The sequence below is a fragment of the Schistocerca gregaria genome, chromosome 5 (assembly GCF_023897955.1).
Source record: "Schistocerca gregaria isolate iqSchGreg1 chromosome 5, iqSchGreg1.2, whole genome shotgun sequence".
In the NCBI taxonomy this organism is placed as follows: Eukaryota; Metazoa; Arthropoda; class Insecta; order Orthoptera; family Acrididae; genus Schistocerca; species Schistocerca gregaria.
Window position 1 is genome coordinate 532,836,721 of NC_064924.1, and position 16,897 is coordinate 532,853,617.

At 39.9% G+C, this 16,897-nt stretch overlaps 1 protein-coding gene across 3 annotated transcripts in view; it reads left to right on the forward strand.

Annotated features, from left to right (window-relative positions):
• Positions 1 to 16,897, forward strand: part of LOC126272335 (uncharacterized) — a 115,366-nt gene that overhangs the window by 18,349 nt on the left and 80,120 nt on the right. For all 3 annotated transcript variants that reach the window (XM_049975116.1, XM_049975117.1, XM_049975118.1), the window contains exon 2: positions 10,703 to 10,801. In XM_049975116.1, the coding sequence (XP_049831073.1) occupies positions 10,703 to 10,801 (99 nt within the window). The remainder of the gene's footprint in view (positions 1 to 10,702; positions 10,802 to 16,897) is intronic.

Consider the following 16,897-nt stretch of genomic DNA (forward strand, 5'->3'; position numbering starts at 1 on the left):
ACTAACAGTAAATATATAAACTTCATCATTATCATCATCTGCAAAGAAAAACTTCATTATTCGTATTACCATAACTTCATCACTATAATCACCTGCAAAGAAAAACTTCATTATTCGTATTAGCATATTCCTCATATAATTATTCATCATTATTTATTATCATCTGCAAAAAATAGACACTTCATTATTCACATTCATATTACCATTTACTTCATACAACTGTTCATAGTATAGTGTTTCTTATTTCTAGCATATTTCATCACTAAAATTAACATCTGTAGTTCTGACTGACAGTCTGCATAAATCGCCTTGTATTCTGAAAGAAATATAATTAGTCAAGACTGCTATCATATGATGTGTACAGTATATTCTGGTTAATGCTTGTTAATTCTGATCCATTTACTCTTCATTGCAGTATATTGAATTTTCTTTCCTTCATTCTGATGGTAAAATTTCCATTTCATAGTAAACCACTGTGGTTGTTTAATTCATTTCTTTTACTCGGTATTGCTTTCTGAAAAATGATGAATAAGGATTAATATCTTGAATTTAATCACATATACCCATTAAATAAAAATTTGTTTCTAGTAAAATAATTAAGCATACAGCATAGCATGACAGAAAACATATTAGGTCAAAAACATAGACAGTTTTCAAGTGCAAAAAATGTATACACAGTATCATAATGCAGCAGCAAACAATGTAAAATAGTCAAGATGTTGAGGTATCATAATGCAAAACGTTAATGTCAATTGGTGTTTGTTACATCTTAAACATTTCATAGTGCATACAAACAAAAATTCTACTTTCGACAGGAAAACAATCATACATACACAAAAAAAATCGAAAATGTGCATTGTCTGATATATAACGACAAGAAAAGTGACCTGCTAACCTTACCTTGCTGGGAACTTGCCAGGAAAAAATATGATAATCATCAGTAAGTGTTCATATCAATAACCGGAAAAGGCATTAAAATGTGATAAATCATAAAGTATGTTCATTCAATAAAGGGTTTAATATTGGAGACATGGTGTTTGCCTTTGCTTCTTCTGGTTCTCAAAGTTTCATTATGTACCACATTGGGATGAGGAATGCTGCGAATTCTGTATGGACCTGCGTATAGAAGTTCAAATTTACTGGGATAATGTTTAGCTTTAAATGTGTCGTGCTGTTTAACTTGAAATTCATACATGAAACCGGACATAGTACCAGGGATGTTGTCAAAAACTGGAGCTTGCTGTAAAAGAATTTTGCGTAGTTGCGTACGTTCGTCGTCTGTATTTGCACTGCTTTGTTTTACTTTCTCAGAAATCATTTGCATAACGTCGTAGTCGGCTTCGTCTGGTGTATTGTAGTTGTGTACGAACGTATCTGTGAACAATGTGGAATGACAGTCTATGTTACGTGATGCAGAAATGACCTCTGTCCGATGAATTGTTTGTTCTTCTGCAGATAAAGAGTGCTGAAATTCTAATGCCAGTTGTACATTTTCATCCTTTAACATTAAATAGGAATTTTGAAAGTCAATAATTGCGTCGTGTTGTACCAAAAAAATTCGTACCTAAAATAACGTCTGTTGTCAATAAGGGAACAATCCAAAAATTTGAGTGGAACGTATGACCTGCAATACAAAATGATAAGTGTGTCTGTAATTTTACATCTACTCCTTTACCAGATACTGCTCCTTTTACTTTAGTTTTACCTAATGGTAACGTAGGATAAGTATTCTCTTCGTTACATTCGTTGAAAGTTTCTTCATTTATAACTGACATAGGTGATTCAGAATCGATTACTGCTGAAAATGTGGATGATCCAATCTTTACTTCAATGACAGGATGGGAAATGGTTTTTTGAATAACTGGTTTTTCATGCAAAAGAGTGTCTCGGATGTCGTCAAAAGTAATAACATTATCGTGAACAAGAGTCTGTGTATCAGAAGTATTGCTTACATCGCTGGAAGGTTCAATCTGTGCTCTATTTAGTCAAATTCTATCTGACGTGCTGTTATTTGCGGAAGGATGCTGTGGCATTTCCACTAACGGGTAGTTTTGTTCAATTTCTTAACGTCTGCTTTAATGGCATCGGGATCCTGTATTAATTCTAATTGTTCAAGTCTGTTGGTCACTGTCTGAAAGTCTACTGTGTGTGTGTCTGTTTTTGTTTTAAGATCGGAGATTTCATCATGCAATTCGGTGTTCAACTGTTTAATAGTATTGATTTCGTCTGATACTGTAGCAATGTTGTTGTCTACGTATGTTTTTGCTTTCGTAAATAATTTACGCTTATCTTCCTGTCTCTGTGCAGTAATTGTTTCCACGACTTGTTTCTCTACTTTGTTCTGTTCCTGTACGAATTTACGGTAACGCGTTTCACTGTTTTGTAGGTGGTGATTAAAACGTTCGTCAATTAGGCTGTTTTGTTGTTCAAATTTCTTGTCGACTTTCGCGTCCAGCGTGTGTGAAAGTTCTGCTGACATTAATTTAAACTAGTCGCGTAACTTTGTTGCGTTTTCAGAACATTGTTTAGCGACTGCACTAATTTCATCTCTAAGTAATTTAGTTGTAGCTGCATGTGTATTATTTAATTCTTGTGCAACCGATCTAATTTCTTCACTACTATTCCTAGCACAAGCCTTTATTTCCTCACGTAATTGTTCTTTAGTATGATGACATTGCACGGCAACTGCTGTAATCTGTTCACTAAGCTGTTTGTAATTGTTGTCTAGTTTTTCATTAAGTTGTTTGTAATTGTTGTCCTGTTTTTCATTCGACTGTTTGGAATTGTTGTCCAATTTTTCATTAAGTTGTTTGTTCGATTCCTTAATTTGTTGTTTGAGATTTTCATTAAGTTGTAGCAATAATGCCATAACTCGATCCATGCCAAAATTAGCTGCTGTATTCTCTGTGCTGTGTGATGGTGTATCTGCATGTGTCACGTTTTGTATGACCATTTGCTCATTGTCTGATTCACGAAAAGGTTTGCTAATCGGATGTGCTGTGTTGGTCACTACAGCGGAATCAAATAAATCTGACGTGCTTTTTGTATATTGGTCACCTTCGTTAGAAACAATTATCTGTTCACTACGTAAATTTTGCAAATCAGGTGTTTCAAACTGGACAGCGTTCATTGTAACGGAACGTGCCGCGTCATCAATTGTCGTTAAATTAACAGAGGACACAATTGAATTTGTTTGCTCATCATTAGCATCAAAATCATTACTAGTGATCGGCACACACTGATTATCTGTAATTAGAGGATTGTCACTATTACACTGAGTGTCGCTAGTATAATCGGTCAAATTATTCGAGTCAGCTTTTTCACTCCTTGCACATTGCGATGCACTGTTAGCAGTTTTGCGCGGCTTTTTCACAACTCAAAGTTAAGCACAAAATCAAACAAAGACAAAGCAAAAATGGAATAAATACAGTTACAACAAAGAGCAATAAATTGCCGATGATCTGTGAAAGAAAAAGTGACAAATTAGTAAATGCGTTGCGCCAGATGCAAACTACTTTTAATATTAAGTAAATAAGAACAGATATTTAGCTGACCACTTCTCAGAAATTCACAAAAATACGATCCTGGCCGGTTGTCGCCAAGTGTAGCCTCCCCACAAAATAAAATAATATCAATATTACTCTCATCTAGCGTAACTACCCAACAGTGAAAATATAATACAATGCGAAAAACCTATAACCTTTCAATAATTGACAGTCAATTTAACCTGGTAAATTTTGGACGTCAGCAATGCTGCGTCATGGCCCTGATACATCATTCTGAATAAACTGAAAAAATCTTACCTTAATTAGATCGCCGGATAACGCGTATATATCTGCTCCTATAAGAAATTTCCTGGCGCGGCTAAGTGCAATGCTGGCCGATAGATTTGTCTTATAAAAAAAGGAAAGAACTGACTTTTCCTTTCAATAATCGGGATTGCCAAGGATTGGAGGAATTAGTGAATTCTTTAAATTGAGATAAATGTCAAAAGTTACTTTTTATGAGAAAGATTATTATTAACAGATTTTTTTAAAAACATTTACATGGGACTTGATGTAACAATACTACATATGCGCGAGGCTGCTTTTACCTTATCCTACAACGCTCAGGCTCCGCCATCGCTGCACACGACCGGCTCAGCCAAACGATACACCAGACCAGACTGCTCGCTAGCAACAACTTACTCCTACTGCCACACAGATCCTACTGCAGTCAATACTGCTCTTTGGTCTCAGATTCTCTTCTAGCTTACATATCGCAGGCTGCGCGTGAGCAATACATCGAAATTACATCAGCTCGAGTGCGCTAGCAACAAATTCTTTAATTATGGACCTCTTATAATCTCTTGGTCTCCCTCTACGATTCCCCCCCCCCCCCCTTCCCCAATACTTCCCTCCAATATTAAACTGATGATCCCTTGATGTCTCAGAATGTGTCTTGTCAATCGAGCCCTTCTTTTAGTCAAGTTGAGCCACAAATTTCTTGTCTCCCCGATTCTATTCAATATTTCCACATTAGCTACGCGATCTGCCCATTTAATCTTCAGCATTCTTATGTAGTACCACATTTCGAAAGCCTCTGTTCTCTTTATGTCTAAATAGTTAGGCCTACATGTTTCACTTTCATAAATGGCTGCACTCCAGACAAATACTTTCAAAAAAGACCTGCTGACACTTAAATCTATATTCGATGTTAACAAATTTCTCTGCTTCAGAAACGTTTACCTTGCCATTGTCAGTCTACATTTTATGTCTTCTGTACTTCGGCCATCATCAGTTTAGTCCTGACAAATAGGTAATCTACTTTTTGTGAAACTCTCTTCGATTTACAACTGGAAAGTACACAAATATATTTGAAACAGCGTATCGCAACCTCCTCTTGAGTTATGTATTTAAAGTGTACTTTCCGACATTAGCTATCTTATTTTTATTGACGATAAATATTTTTTCGTTTATATTACCCTTCTGTTCGTTGAAACTACTAAATTCCTGGGGCTCATGCTCGATAGGAAGCTCTCTTGATCCTCCCACGTATCTTACCTGGCAGCCCGCTGATCGCGGTCCTTCAATGTCCTGCGTGTCCTCGATGGTACTTCCTGTCGTGCCGATCGAACCACCCTCGTCCGTTTGTACCGGTCCCTTGTCCGTTCGAAACTCGACTATGAATGTTTTGCTTATGCGTTTGCACAGCCATCCCTCTGACGCCGTCTTACACTATCTACCATCGTGGCATCCGTTTGGCCACTGGCCCCTTTTACACCAGTCCGGTCGAGAGTCTGTATGCTGAAGCTGCTGAACATCCACTGTCCTACCACCGCGACTTCCTCTTTAGCAGTTATGTACGCCGTTTGTCTGCCATGCGTGGCCTCCCCTCCTATGCTTCCTTCTTCGGCGATTCCTTCGACCGCCAGTTTGGGGCTCGTTCCTCTTCCTGTTACGTCATGGAGTCCGCTTTCGCCGTTTGCTGCTACACTACCTGCAACTTCCCCAGTGGGTTTGAACCCTCCACCACCTTGGCTTCGTCAAACGATCCATGTTAACCTTGGCCATCATTCGATTCCTAAGGACACTACTCCAGCCTCAGTCTATTGCCTTCAGTTTCACGATCTTTGGATTGAACTTGGCGATAGTACCTTTGTTTATACTGATACCGTGGGATCGGGTGTGCCTTCATCATTGGCACCTGTGTTTTTCGATATCGGCTTCCGATACACTCCTCAGTATTTACAACCGAGCTCTTCGCCTTGTATCAGGCCACGGAGCACATCCGGCGACACAGCCTTTCCATTTGTGTCTTCTGCTCAGACTCACTCAGTGCCCTCCAAAGTCTATGTGCGCTGTACACTACAGATCCCTCAGTGCAGCACCGAGCGAGGTGGCGCAGTGGTTAGACACTGGACTCGCATTCGGGAGGACGACGGTTCAATCCCGCGTCCGGCCATCCTGATTTAGGTTTTCCGTGATTTCCCTAAATCATTCCAGGCAAATGCCGGGATGGTTCCTCTGAAAGGGCACGGCCGACTTCCTTCCCCATCCTTCCCTAATCCGATGAGACCGATGACCACGCTGTCTGGTCTCCTTCCCCAAGCAACCAACCAACCAACCTCAGTGCAGCGGATTTGTCATGTTTCTGTGGGTCCCTGGTCATGTCGGTCTACCTGGAAACGAGGCTGCTGACGCTGCTGCCAACGCTACAGTCCTCGTACCTCAGCCCGCGAGTAACTCGGTATTCCCTTAAAAATGGTTCAAATGGCTCAAAGCACTATGTGACTTAACATCTGAGGTCATAGGTCCCCTAAGACTTAGAACTCCTTATATCTAAATAATCTAAGGACATCACACACATAGATGCCCGAGGCAGGATTCGAACCTGCGACCGTAGCAGCAGTACAGTTCCGGACTGCAGCACTTGGAACCTCTAGGCCACAGTGGCCGACCTCTATTCCATTACCTCTGCGTTGCAGTCTGCCAGTAGGTTGTATCCCTTTAGCTTCGCCAATGGTCCTCCCTTCGGCTAATTAAGCCTCTCCCTGCGCCTTGGACGACCTCCTGACGGCCCTCCCTCCGGGAGGTTATTTCAACTCTGGTACGTATTGGGCACTGCTTTTCTAGCCATAGACATTTGCTAAGTGGCGCTACCCCACCTCTTTTTACACATTGCACCCAAATTTGAACTGTCTGCCACTTCCTGCCGGAACGTCGTTTTTTTAATAATTTACGTTACAGCTTGGGTTTGCCATCTGAGTTATCAGCCGTTTTAGCGAATGACGCGGGGGCTGACGACTTTATGCGCCGAAGCAATATGGAGAAGGCCATTTAATTTTTAGTTTTGCACCTCCATTTCTGTATGTTCCTTTAGCCCGTTTTCCACGTGCCTGTTTTGAGCTGTCTCCTATTCTGTACATTGGGATTGACGTATAGTTGTTTAACTCCTCTCTGTGTTCATGTTCCATAGTTTTGACTTGGGCGCGTATGACCGCAATTGTTTATGCGCCCTAAAGCAAAACAAAACCATACTACAGCTGTTTTTACGATACTTGATGGTTTCTTCAAGAATAACTTAAGTGCTTCTTCTTAAACGGTTTTCGATTTTTCTTCTGAAAAGTACATGTATTCCAAATTGCCTATGACAGTCTTCTCTTGACCTATAAAAGTATATTTTTTGATACTAGCTACCATTTATTTACAGGACATGGTTCTTTTTTGTTCTTTCTCTGTGTAGTAATGTCCTGCTGTAAAGCTTATTTTTATTACAATCGATTAGTTTTCGTTCCAAGAAACGTTTTTATTATGTACACGTTCTTTATCGCAATAGCTGTAAATCTAAGTACAATATTTGTTTCGGGATGTGGTACAATCTAATAATCAAAACCGTCTGTCTTACTTACGTTTTAAAAATCGCCGTTGATATGACGTCGTGGTCACATGTAACAAACTAAAATAACCATTACAAAATTACTATAATAGGAAATTATCCTAAACGAAACAACCAGAGAAACACGATAAAATGGTTGCTTCCAAAGACATAAAAACGCAAAATTTGTGCGAACTAACTTTAACAGGCATCGAAAACATCACATGACCTGTGTAGCTCAAAAGACCACTACCATCACAGAAAGCCAAAAGCTGATGGAAGTGCAAAAAAGCTAGAAAGCCATACCAAGATATACAGAGAAAAGTCGCGAAAACTAACGAAACTAACATCACATGACCTATGTAGCTCAAATTAGAAGACCATACCAACACAAAATGCCAAAAATCCGATAGACGTACAAAATGTCCAGAAAGTAATACCAAGACACATAGGGAAAAGTCGCGAGAACTAACTAAACGCGATTTCGAAAACATCACTTGACTTAATACAGCTCAGCTTAAATCGCCGATATCAATACAAAAAGCCGATAGTAGTAAAAAAGTCAATACGTATATCCGAAAATAGGAAGAAGTAACGAAACACGGTGTCGAAAACACCACTCGAGCTATAGAGGTCAATTTAAAATGCCAGCACCAAAATAAGAAAATCTAAAACCAATAACAGTACAAAACACCAAGAAGCGATACCAATACACGAAGGCAACAATTGTGGCAATCGACGAAACGCTGTGTCGATATAAAACAAAGGAGTAATAAGTTGACATCACTGTAACACATGAACTGGTCTCGATCTCTCTAAGAAAGTTGCACATCAGGAAAGTGTACTCATAAAGAATTCCAAGTTCACGTAAATTTTAATCATTGTTTTCACTCGCTAGTTGCGCAAACAGAGACAATGTTTAATCTCTGCCTGATGAATGACGTCGCCCACCACACACCACATTCCAACCACAGCCGTAGCTCGTCAGGGTCCAAGGCCGACGGGCGGTATCGAAGGTCCATGTTGACCCGAAATTTTGAGCAAGGCGAAGCAATATTTGTCCCCAAAGCAAATTTTTCTTTATTGCCTCTTTTGTATTGCCTAAGTGCTATTTTGCACATAGGTCGCAAGTGTTGTTGAAACTGTTGCTGAAACAAAGAAACGATGTACCTGACTGACAAGACAGTGCCTGTCTTCGTGAGACAAAATGCTGATACGGTTATTAACATGTAACTGGCATCTATGCAGATTCTAAATTTAGAAACTATGTTTCTGAATTATTCATACCTGGAGTCACGAACGATGGGGTCGAGTTTAGCCTTGATCAGCGCACCTGCGGCAATTGAAAGTTCAGTAGTGTAGAGTGCTCTGTTATGAACGTCTTAGTCAACGTGGGCATTAAACGTGATCGTAGTGAATTACTTAATGAATTTTTTTTTCGATTTGTTGCGAGTTGGGTAATTTCCGAGAATGATTGCCTATCGAAGTCGCGGCGTCCAAACGAAACATATCGAACGTGCGATCCTAAATCGATCTCGCGACTCTGGTGGCGGGCGTTATGAGTATGTTTACGGTGGTCACTGCAGAAATGTCAAAAGAAGACCGTTACAAAAATACTTGTAACTACGAAGAAGATGACTTACCTTACTCGTCGTCGGTGTTGTCGTCATGTGGATGGCCATGTGATGTGTGCGCTCCGGGAACAATTCCATTTTTGCAATTAATTCGCGGAGGTATGTAACTTAGAGCAACTAAGGGAACGACGGAAAACAGATAAAAATGACGATCAAAAATAATTGATCATAACGGCCGCCCCAGAGTCGCATGATCAGTTTACAATCGCACGCTCGATATGCATTGTTTGGACCCCACAACTTCGATAGGCAATCATTCTTGGAAATTATCTCGAACTCACATCGCTGATGTTGATGGTAAACGACAAATTATATAGAAGCAAACAGGAAAGGTAATTTTCAAGTTAAACGCTTTCTTAAGTGCAAAGTACGAATATGCGCGTAACGCAACTTCTGCTTGGAAACGGCAACAATGCCATCCTCATTTGTGCCTCGACCTACGCGAACCGACATCATTTTTGATTTGGGTTAGACTTTTCGTGAAGGGAGTAACAACAAACTCAATAGTAAAAGCTGACACCAGTAGTGGTGGAGTCGTTTTTGCCTTTACGTTAATTAGTTAGTTTGCGTGTTTGTTTAATTGTAAAAAACACCGATTTTCTACAAATGAAGTCTGTCTAGATGGAAGAATCTTTACAGAGCTTTCGCTGAAATCATAACCATAATAACTACTATGAAGAGTGGTAGGCGCACGTAATGGCTCATAAACGATTTAAGATTAGACGAGTAATAGGACTAATTATACCAGTTTATTGCAGCACTGAGGCTATAGTTCACCTAAAGGCCATTGCAAACGAATGGCAGGCTGGTTTCGGGCAAGTGGGCCGATTTAATCTAAGTCTGCCAATCAACGATTACTTTTAAACAGACGAGGCGATGTACGAGTGTGTCCTCCAGTTTCATTCAAGGGCTCTATAACAGAGAACTGCAGGTGTATGGGGTTTATTCACCTTAGCAGTGACACTTTTTTGCAAAAGTGTTGAGGAACAGCGCCAGATCTGTCAGGCACAGCTGATGGCACGGCGCTGTTTCGTCTGCATTATTACATAAACACCACGTAACAGGGTTCGAACTATTTCATAGCGTCAGATTTAGCAGACGGGCCCTACATTTAGTTGCTGTATTAACGAAAAGCTTCACAGTGAAGCTATATTGTCGAGAGTGTATCCAGAATCTGAGCTGCGGAGCAGGTTGGGTGGGGATGGCTGGACTGCGGAAATGCTGGTAGTTTTGAGATTTCATGACAAATGTCTTTCGGTACTTTTGTTACTCGTCAGTACCCATCAAGTTACTGGTCAGTACACATTATATGGTGTAGTTTTCTCAAAAGTGATGCTGAAATGATACTTAACGTGTGCCTGAGATTTTTTCATGCGGGCGAGAGGGCAGCAGCTGCTCTTCTGTGTCCCTCGATGGGTGCGCCATTGTTGACAGGATTGCATTCCATTATTAAAATGGTAAATGACGGTTATACCTTAATTATATTACTGGACAGTAAAAATTAAAGGTAGTTCCATAACAGGAAAATACCATAACCTTTACGTTCAATTGTATTTCGGAAATATTTTTCTGAAATCTTGAATAGTTATGAAATATCAGCAGTATCCACACTCATTTCTATCATACCAATGATTTCAGCGAAGGTGTCACAATTTTCCTTGTCATACATACAGTTTCATGTGCAAAGTTTATCAGCAGTTGCTTTTTCTCAGATTGCGGCTAGCATTTTCATTGTGGACGTGGCGCTGGTGACGATATGGCAGCCGGGTATGAAGTTCATATCTGCGATACCGCCCTTCATCGGTTCAGTGGTAAGTTGTTTTTACTTAAATTTTGTACTGAAGTGAACCCAACGTGTGCTAACCGACTAATCTGTTCATGGTTCATAGTTCACCATACTTGTTGCAAATTGCCTATCTAGCGGCTTGTAAGAACAACAAAAATTTGACTTTCAATTTTTATATAATTTTTGACCAATTTTAAAAATATAAATTGCTTTGCTAATCTACTCATTAAGAGGTATAATCTTATGTCAAAGGTTTAACACGGTAAGGCAGGCATTACAGTTACTACTACGCACAAATTGCCCAGACTTCGAACAGATTTTGAACATAATTCAAAAGCTTTATGAAACTTTTTCTCCCTGACTCACCCCTGGAATCATCAAAGGAGAAAACGTTTATCACTCACTTCATTTTCGCTATTCTTGCAGTGAAACTTCCAACATAAGGCAAGACGTTTTAATTAATTAGTTATTCACAACACGCTTTTCAGTCAGTATCGACATATACCACTGAATGTGCCAGGAAAATTATATCTTTGTACGACCCACAGTCGTAACCATTCAGATGTGTGTAAAACTAGCTTTTGCTTAAAATGGAAGTGCTAATTATGCAGACAGTATTCAGCCAATATTTGATAGTGAGAGCATTTAGCGACTTCCAATAAACTCTACACCTAATTACAAACCATGTCTCTAACATTTCCTCACTTACTCGCTCAAATCAGATACGTAACATATTAACTCACTTGTACAGTAATCAGAAGTTTAAAGCTGTTCTGTACAGGGATGGTCAATTCCTTAAAGAACTGGGGGCTTACTAATATTGCTATGAGGACAGATCGATCAATAGTAGGGTGAGTGTCCTAAGTATCGTCTACTCTGAGTCTCAGACTGCCCAAATAACATTATTACCGATTTCTACTTGTTATCAAGTAAACATTAAATGAACTGTCTACAAGGAAAGAAAAAGGACGAGAGGAAACTAAAGTATAGATGTGACTTCTGTATACAACTGTATAGTTACATGAATACATAGCACAGTAATTCGTCAACTGAAATGGCCTTGAGATTTGCGTGGAATGTAATAGTTTCAGCTCTCTTAGTTGTTGGAACTGAATTCATAGTTAACTATTATAAGAGGGTAGTTTGTGTTGTTGCCCCAGATGATGATTACACGAACATTTTGTAAGGATTTGTAAGCAGTAGGTTCTTGAGGTACGGCAATACGCGAAAATGAGAAGTAAGTTTAAACAGTTTTATTAACAAAGGCGGATTATAAAACATGCATGCTACGAGCACCCATCATCACTGTGCCTGACATCCTAATTACGGTCGTATCGAAAGGCTCCACGGTGAGCTAAGAAAAGAGACATATTCGCGCCCGAAGCCACGCTAGTTAATACGGCACGCTGCGGACGGCAGGCAGAGGCTTAACTCTGCATCGCAGTGCAGGCGGACGCTTGTCTGCTGACTAAACAAATTGTCAGCATTACAGACAGGTTGGCTGGCGAGTGCGTGTTACGTACCGTATGGGCTAAGTGCAATCCATAGAACCTTATAACACTCTCCCCAGACAAAAAGAGCAACCATAGGTGGCTCAAAACGACCTCCTGGGCGTTATGAATCTATTTCGCCATTTGTGGCATCAGGAGGCATTGCAACATGTATTTCATTTGCAGATACAGTAACGTTCGGTACAGAGAAGTGTACCTTCAGGATGACAATTTCATACATGACAAATGCTGTCGACAAAATACAAATTAATAAAAGTAATAAAAACACAATACTGATAATCAGTATGCATCAACATTACTGCAAGAATCGAAGAACTTAATTCTATTTGCAACTTCAATGAAACTCATTATTGGGTGAAATTAAATTTTCATGGATGTCCTTAATAAAATTATTGTCTTCAGAAAAACTTGATAAGGAATGCTTTCAATATGTTAATATCTATGAATCACTGTAATAAACAGATAACATCCACATTATTGGCAAATATCTAATTGCATGAAATGTAGTTGGCAATACACTAGGCATATCAAACAGTTCGCATGATAAATCACATTCAAGATTAATGCACTATTATTCACATTGAGTGTAAAGGGTAGCTTAGGTGTATCATAAATTTTACATGTAAATGTGACATCAAGGGTGGAGTGAAGTGAGAAAATAATACCTTCAGAACATGATTTAAGAAATGGATGATAAAGATGCATTAAAATTCTAGGGCAATCATCTCTTGGGGGATGATTCATAAACAATTCTTTCTCACAGCTATACACTCTACTATCAAAGAATACTGACGATTCAGGGCAAATTAACTTATGACTACACTTACACACATGCAAATCATTTTCATTTAGGCACACAAAATATCTTCCATATTTGTTGATCAGTAGATAATCATTCAGTATGTACTTTACATGCATACCTGCCTCTCTCCATTTCACAAGGTAAGTATAAATCTTATACATTTCAAAATTATGCTTTGATCTAGCAGTGGGTAATTCATCTTCAATCAGTAAAGAGTGTGCGGTGGTTAATTTGTAGTAAGCATATAAACTGTAAGAGTTAACAGGGTAAATCATAGTATAGGTTGCATCTAGCTTTCGTTCAATTGATGATAGTAGGATCTGTACAAATTGTTCTGGATGAGGTAGTACACTGCTCAAACAATAATTTGAACTACTTTATAAGGTGTTTTTTTTTTTAAGTTAAGAGCATCCATTCTACCATTTGATAAGCTATCAGTAATCCTTGACAAAAGAGTGTTTAAGTGTGTGCTCACAGCATTTAATCCTTGGAATAGTTCTTGGATATTTGCGTTCGTTTCATTACGAATTACGTGGAAATATGAGATAAATTGCTTTACAATCTGTTTAATGAAAACTGTGTGGTTAGTAATGGTTCTTTGCATATTCTTTAATACGATAATTTCATTAGAGAGGTTAGCTGAATCAGTACTGCTCTGTTGTTCAAGACCCAAAATTTTGCCTTTAACTTCCAGTAGATCTCGACTAGTCGATCTCATATGGACTTCAGCCAGTTGAGCTGTGCATTGCGGCATTGTAACAACTTACCAAGTACTGTAAACAGACTCCTAATTGTCGTGTTTGCTGCTCTCATTATGGCTAACCATTTTAATAATTGTTCTATGGACTCGGTCGACTCTTCCGTTTCCTTCAGGGTATGCTGGTGTAGTCCTCAACTCAGTTATTTGCATTAGCTTACAAGTCTGTTTAAGTAATTCAGTCATAAATTTCGTTCCTTGATCACTAATTATACTTAATGGTGATCCAAACTTAAGAATCCATTCCTTTTCAAAAACGTTAGCTATAGTCTCAGCGCTCTGATCAGGTATTGGCATCATAAGACGGTATATAGAGAAATGATCTAACATAGTCAATATGTATTTGTTTCCATCTTTAGTTTAGGCAACGGTCCTACGACATCTAGTCCTATTGGTTAAAATGGTTCACTTGTCTCTGGCAGTTCTTGCAATGGTGCTCTACTTTTTCCTGCCTGCAATGTTGTATGATAGGGCAGCTGGTGTTATGATTTGTGTAAATGATGCATAGGATTAAGTCTGCAGCTCTGAGTCTGTTCGAGACGATGCAGTCGTGTACACGGAAGTGACATTGCGTTTTTGCATTCTGTTGGCCAATTAAATGTGGCTCTTTTCTCCAGTAACTGTGTCATTGGACGAGCTATATTCACATAACTGGCAATAAAACGTCTGTAGAAATTTGACAATCCCAAGAATGATTGTAGTTCTTTCAAACTCTGTGGTTCAGGAAAATTCTTTAGATCTTCAATTAATTTTTAATCGGGTCGAGCACCTTCACTGGTTATAACATGACCAAGATAGTTAACTTTACTTTGTGCAAAATGACATTTATGTATTGATAAAAACAGGTTTGCGCTTCTTATACGCTTAAAAACAGCTTGTAGTCTCTCAGTATGCTGTTTCATGTTTTCACCAAAAATTATTACATCATCAAGGTAAACAAATGCTTGTGTTGGTGTGAGCCTTTGTAAACTGAATCTATCAGACGTTGAAATGTAGCTGGAGGATTATGAAGTCCAAACGGCATACGAAGATAATTGCACTCTTGTTGCTGTTGGAAATAAAGTTTTTGCTTGTACAAATGGATGCACTGTTAACTGGTGATAACCACTTGTTAAATCACATACTGAAAAAATACATCTGCCCAAGAAATCCGAGGTTTCCACTAAATTTGGTAAGGGATAAACGTCGGGTGTGGTCACATCATTCAAGGATCGGTAATTAACACAAAAACGGAACTGTGGTTTTCCAGAAATTGATATCTTGTTTACAATTACAACAGGCGAACACCACAGTTGGTCTGAAGGTTCTCTTGGTTTTATAATTTCGGCTTCTAATGTTCTTTAACCATGTCTTCCACCAACTCAATTTGACTGAATAGTATTCGGTAAGGTTTCTGTGTGATTGGGGCTGCATTCCCTGTGTGAATACGATGCTGAACTAAATGAGTGACAGGTAAATTTGCACGTTCTCGGAATAAATATGCATACTCCAACTAAACAGACGCTGTCAAATGTTCTATCTTTTTCCAAATCTTGCGCCTCAGTTCATTGTTAACTTCGTCTCCTCGTTTTGCGGAACTTTTACGAAAATCTGTGTTTAAAACTGCAGCATTTGTTACTTCACCTGGAATCTGTATTACGTCACTGTTACTTACGCTCGACACATCAACAACTTTCGTTCCTCGTGGCAAAACAACATCCTCATTGCTCATATTCGTTATTGTAACTGAGACTTTTGCGGCATTCTGTCTCACCATTGTAGCGGCACCTACACTTTTAGCAACATAACAACGCATTGTATCCAGTAAGTCACTTTTCTCAAAAAATGGTTCAAATGGCTCTGAGCACTATAGGACTTAACTTCTGAAGTCATCAGTCCTCTAGAACTTAAACCTAAGTAACCTAAGGACATCACACACAGCCATGCCCGAGGCAGGATTCGAACCTGCGACCGTAGCGGTCGCGAGGTTCCAGTCTGTAGCGCCTAGCACCGTTCAGCCACCAAGGCCGTCCTTCATTTTTCTCAGATCCCTAAATTAATAACAAAGTTCCTTCCTTGCATTGGGGTGACTTCAACGTAAATTGTCTTTCCTGCTCCCTTGGGAATTTGCTGAGGCTTGATCAATTTCAACATCGATTCGGATGGTTTGAACTGATGCATCATTTGGGCGGTCCATTCCCACGACGTACGATCTGAAGAACTATTTCCTGTGTTGTAGTTGCTACAGCCTAGTCTTAACTTTCTTTCTGCAACAAATATCTCTGCCTCGTTAGCGGACAGGAAATCAAATCCTAATACACCATCACTATGCGTTTCGTTATGTAGTGGTATCAGACGCTAAATGCGGCGTATCGATATGAAATGTGGTGGGTGGGTGCCAGGAGATGCCGTATTAAAACTAGGCCAAGCTTTTCAAATGGTTTATTCATTTCCACCACAGTGCTTCGTTGATCTTGGTCCATGTCACAGGCCCCGCAGTGCTGAGGCCTTTGCCCCAGCGAGCTGTGCAATAAAATGCTGTGTCGTGCTGGCCTGATTCGCCAGCTGTAAAGTTCCGATTACATTAGGACGGCTGCGCCAGCAGCCGACTCACCAGCCACCATCTCCGCTGAATCCGCGCTGCTCCTCCGGGATCCATAGGCTTGCCCTGCTGCTGCTTCTTCCACGGCTGGCGTAGCTGGGAATACGGCGGCAATGACCGCCCGCGATCTGGCATCAGAATCTGCGGCCCCTTGCCTCAAAAATCTTTGGTGTGTTTTGGGAGCCGAGATGACTGTCTGCGGTAGCAAGCCGAAGAGTGGCCCACCCTGGCTGGCTGTGGATGCCTCGTCGACCTTAGATGGTCGAACCAACGACCAACGGTGGACTGGGATGCTGTAGCCCCATCTATTGCTGCGTGTAGCTGGTGGTGCGACACGCCCCGCCATCCAGGAGAACTGTCACACTTTAATGAATCTCGTTAGAAAACAACAGCTATTTATACTCGGCTGTGTGCCTCTGTTTCGCTAATGCATCGCTCCAAGTCACGTACACCTGACACCCCAGTTGCAC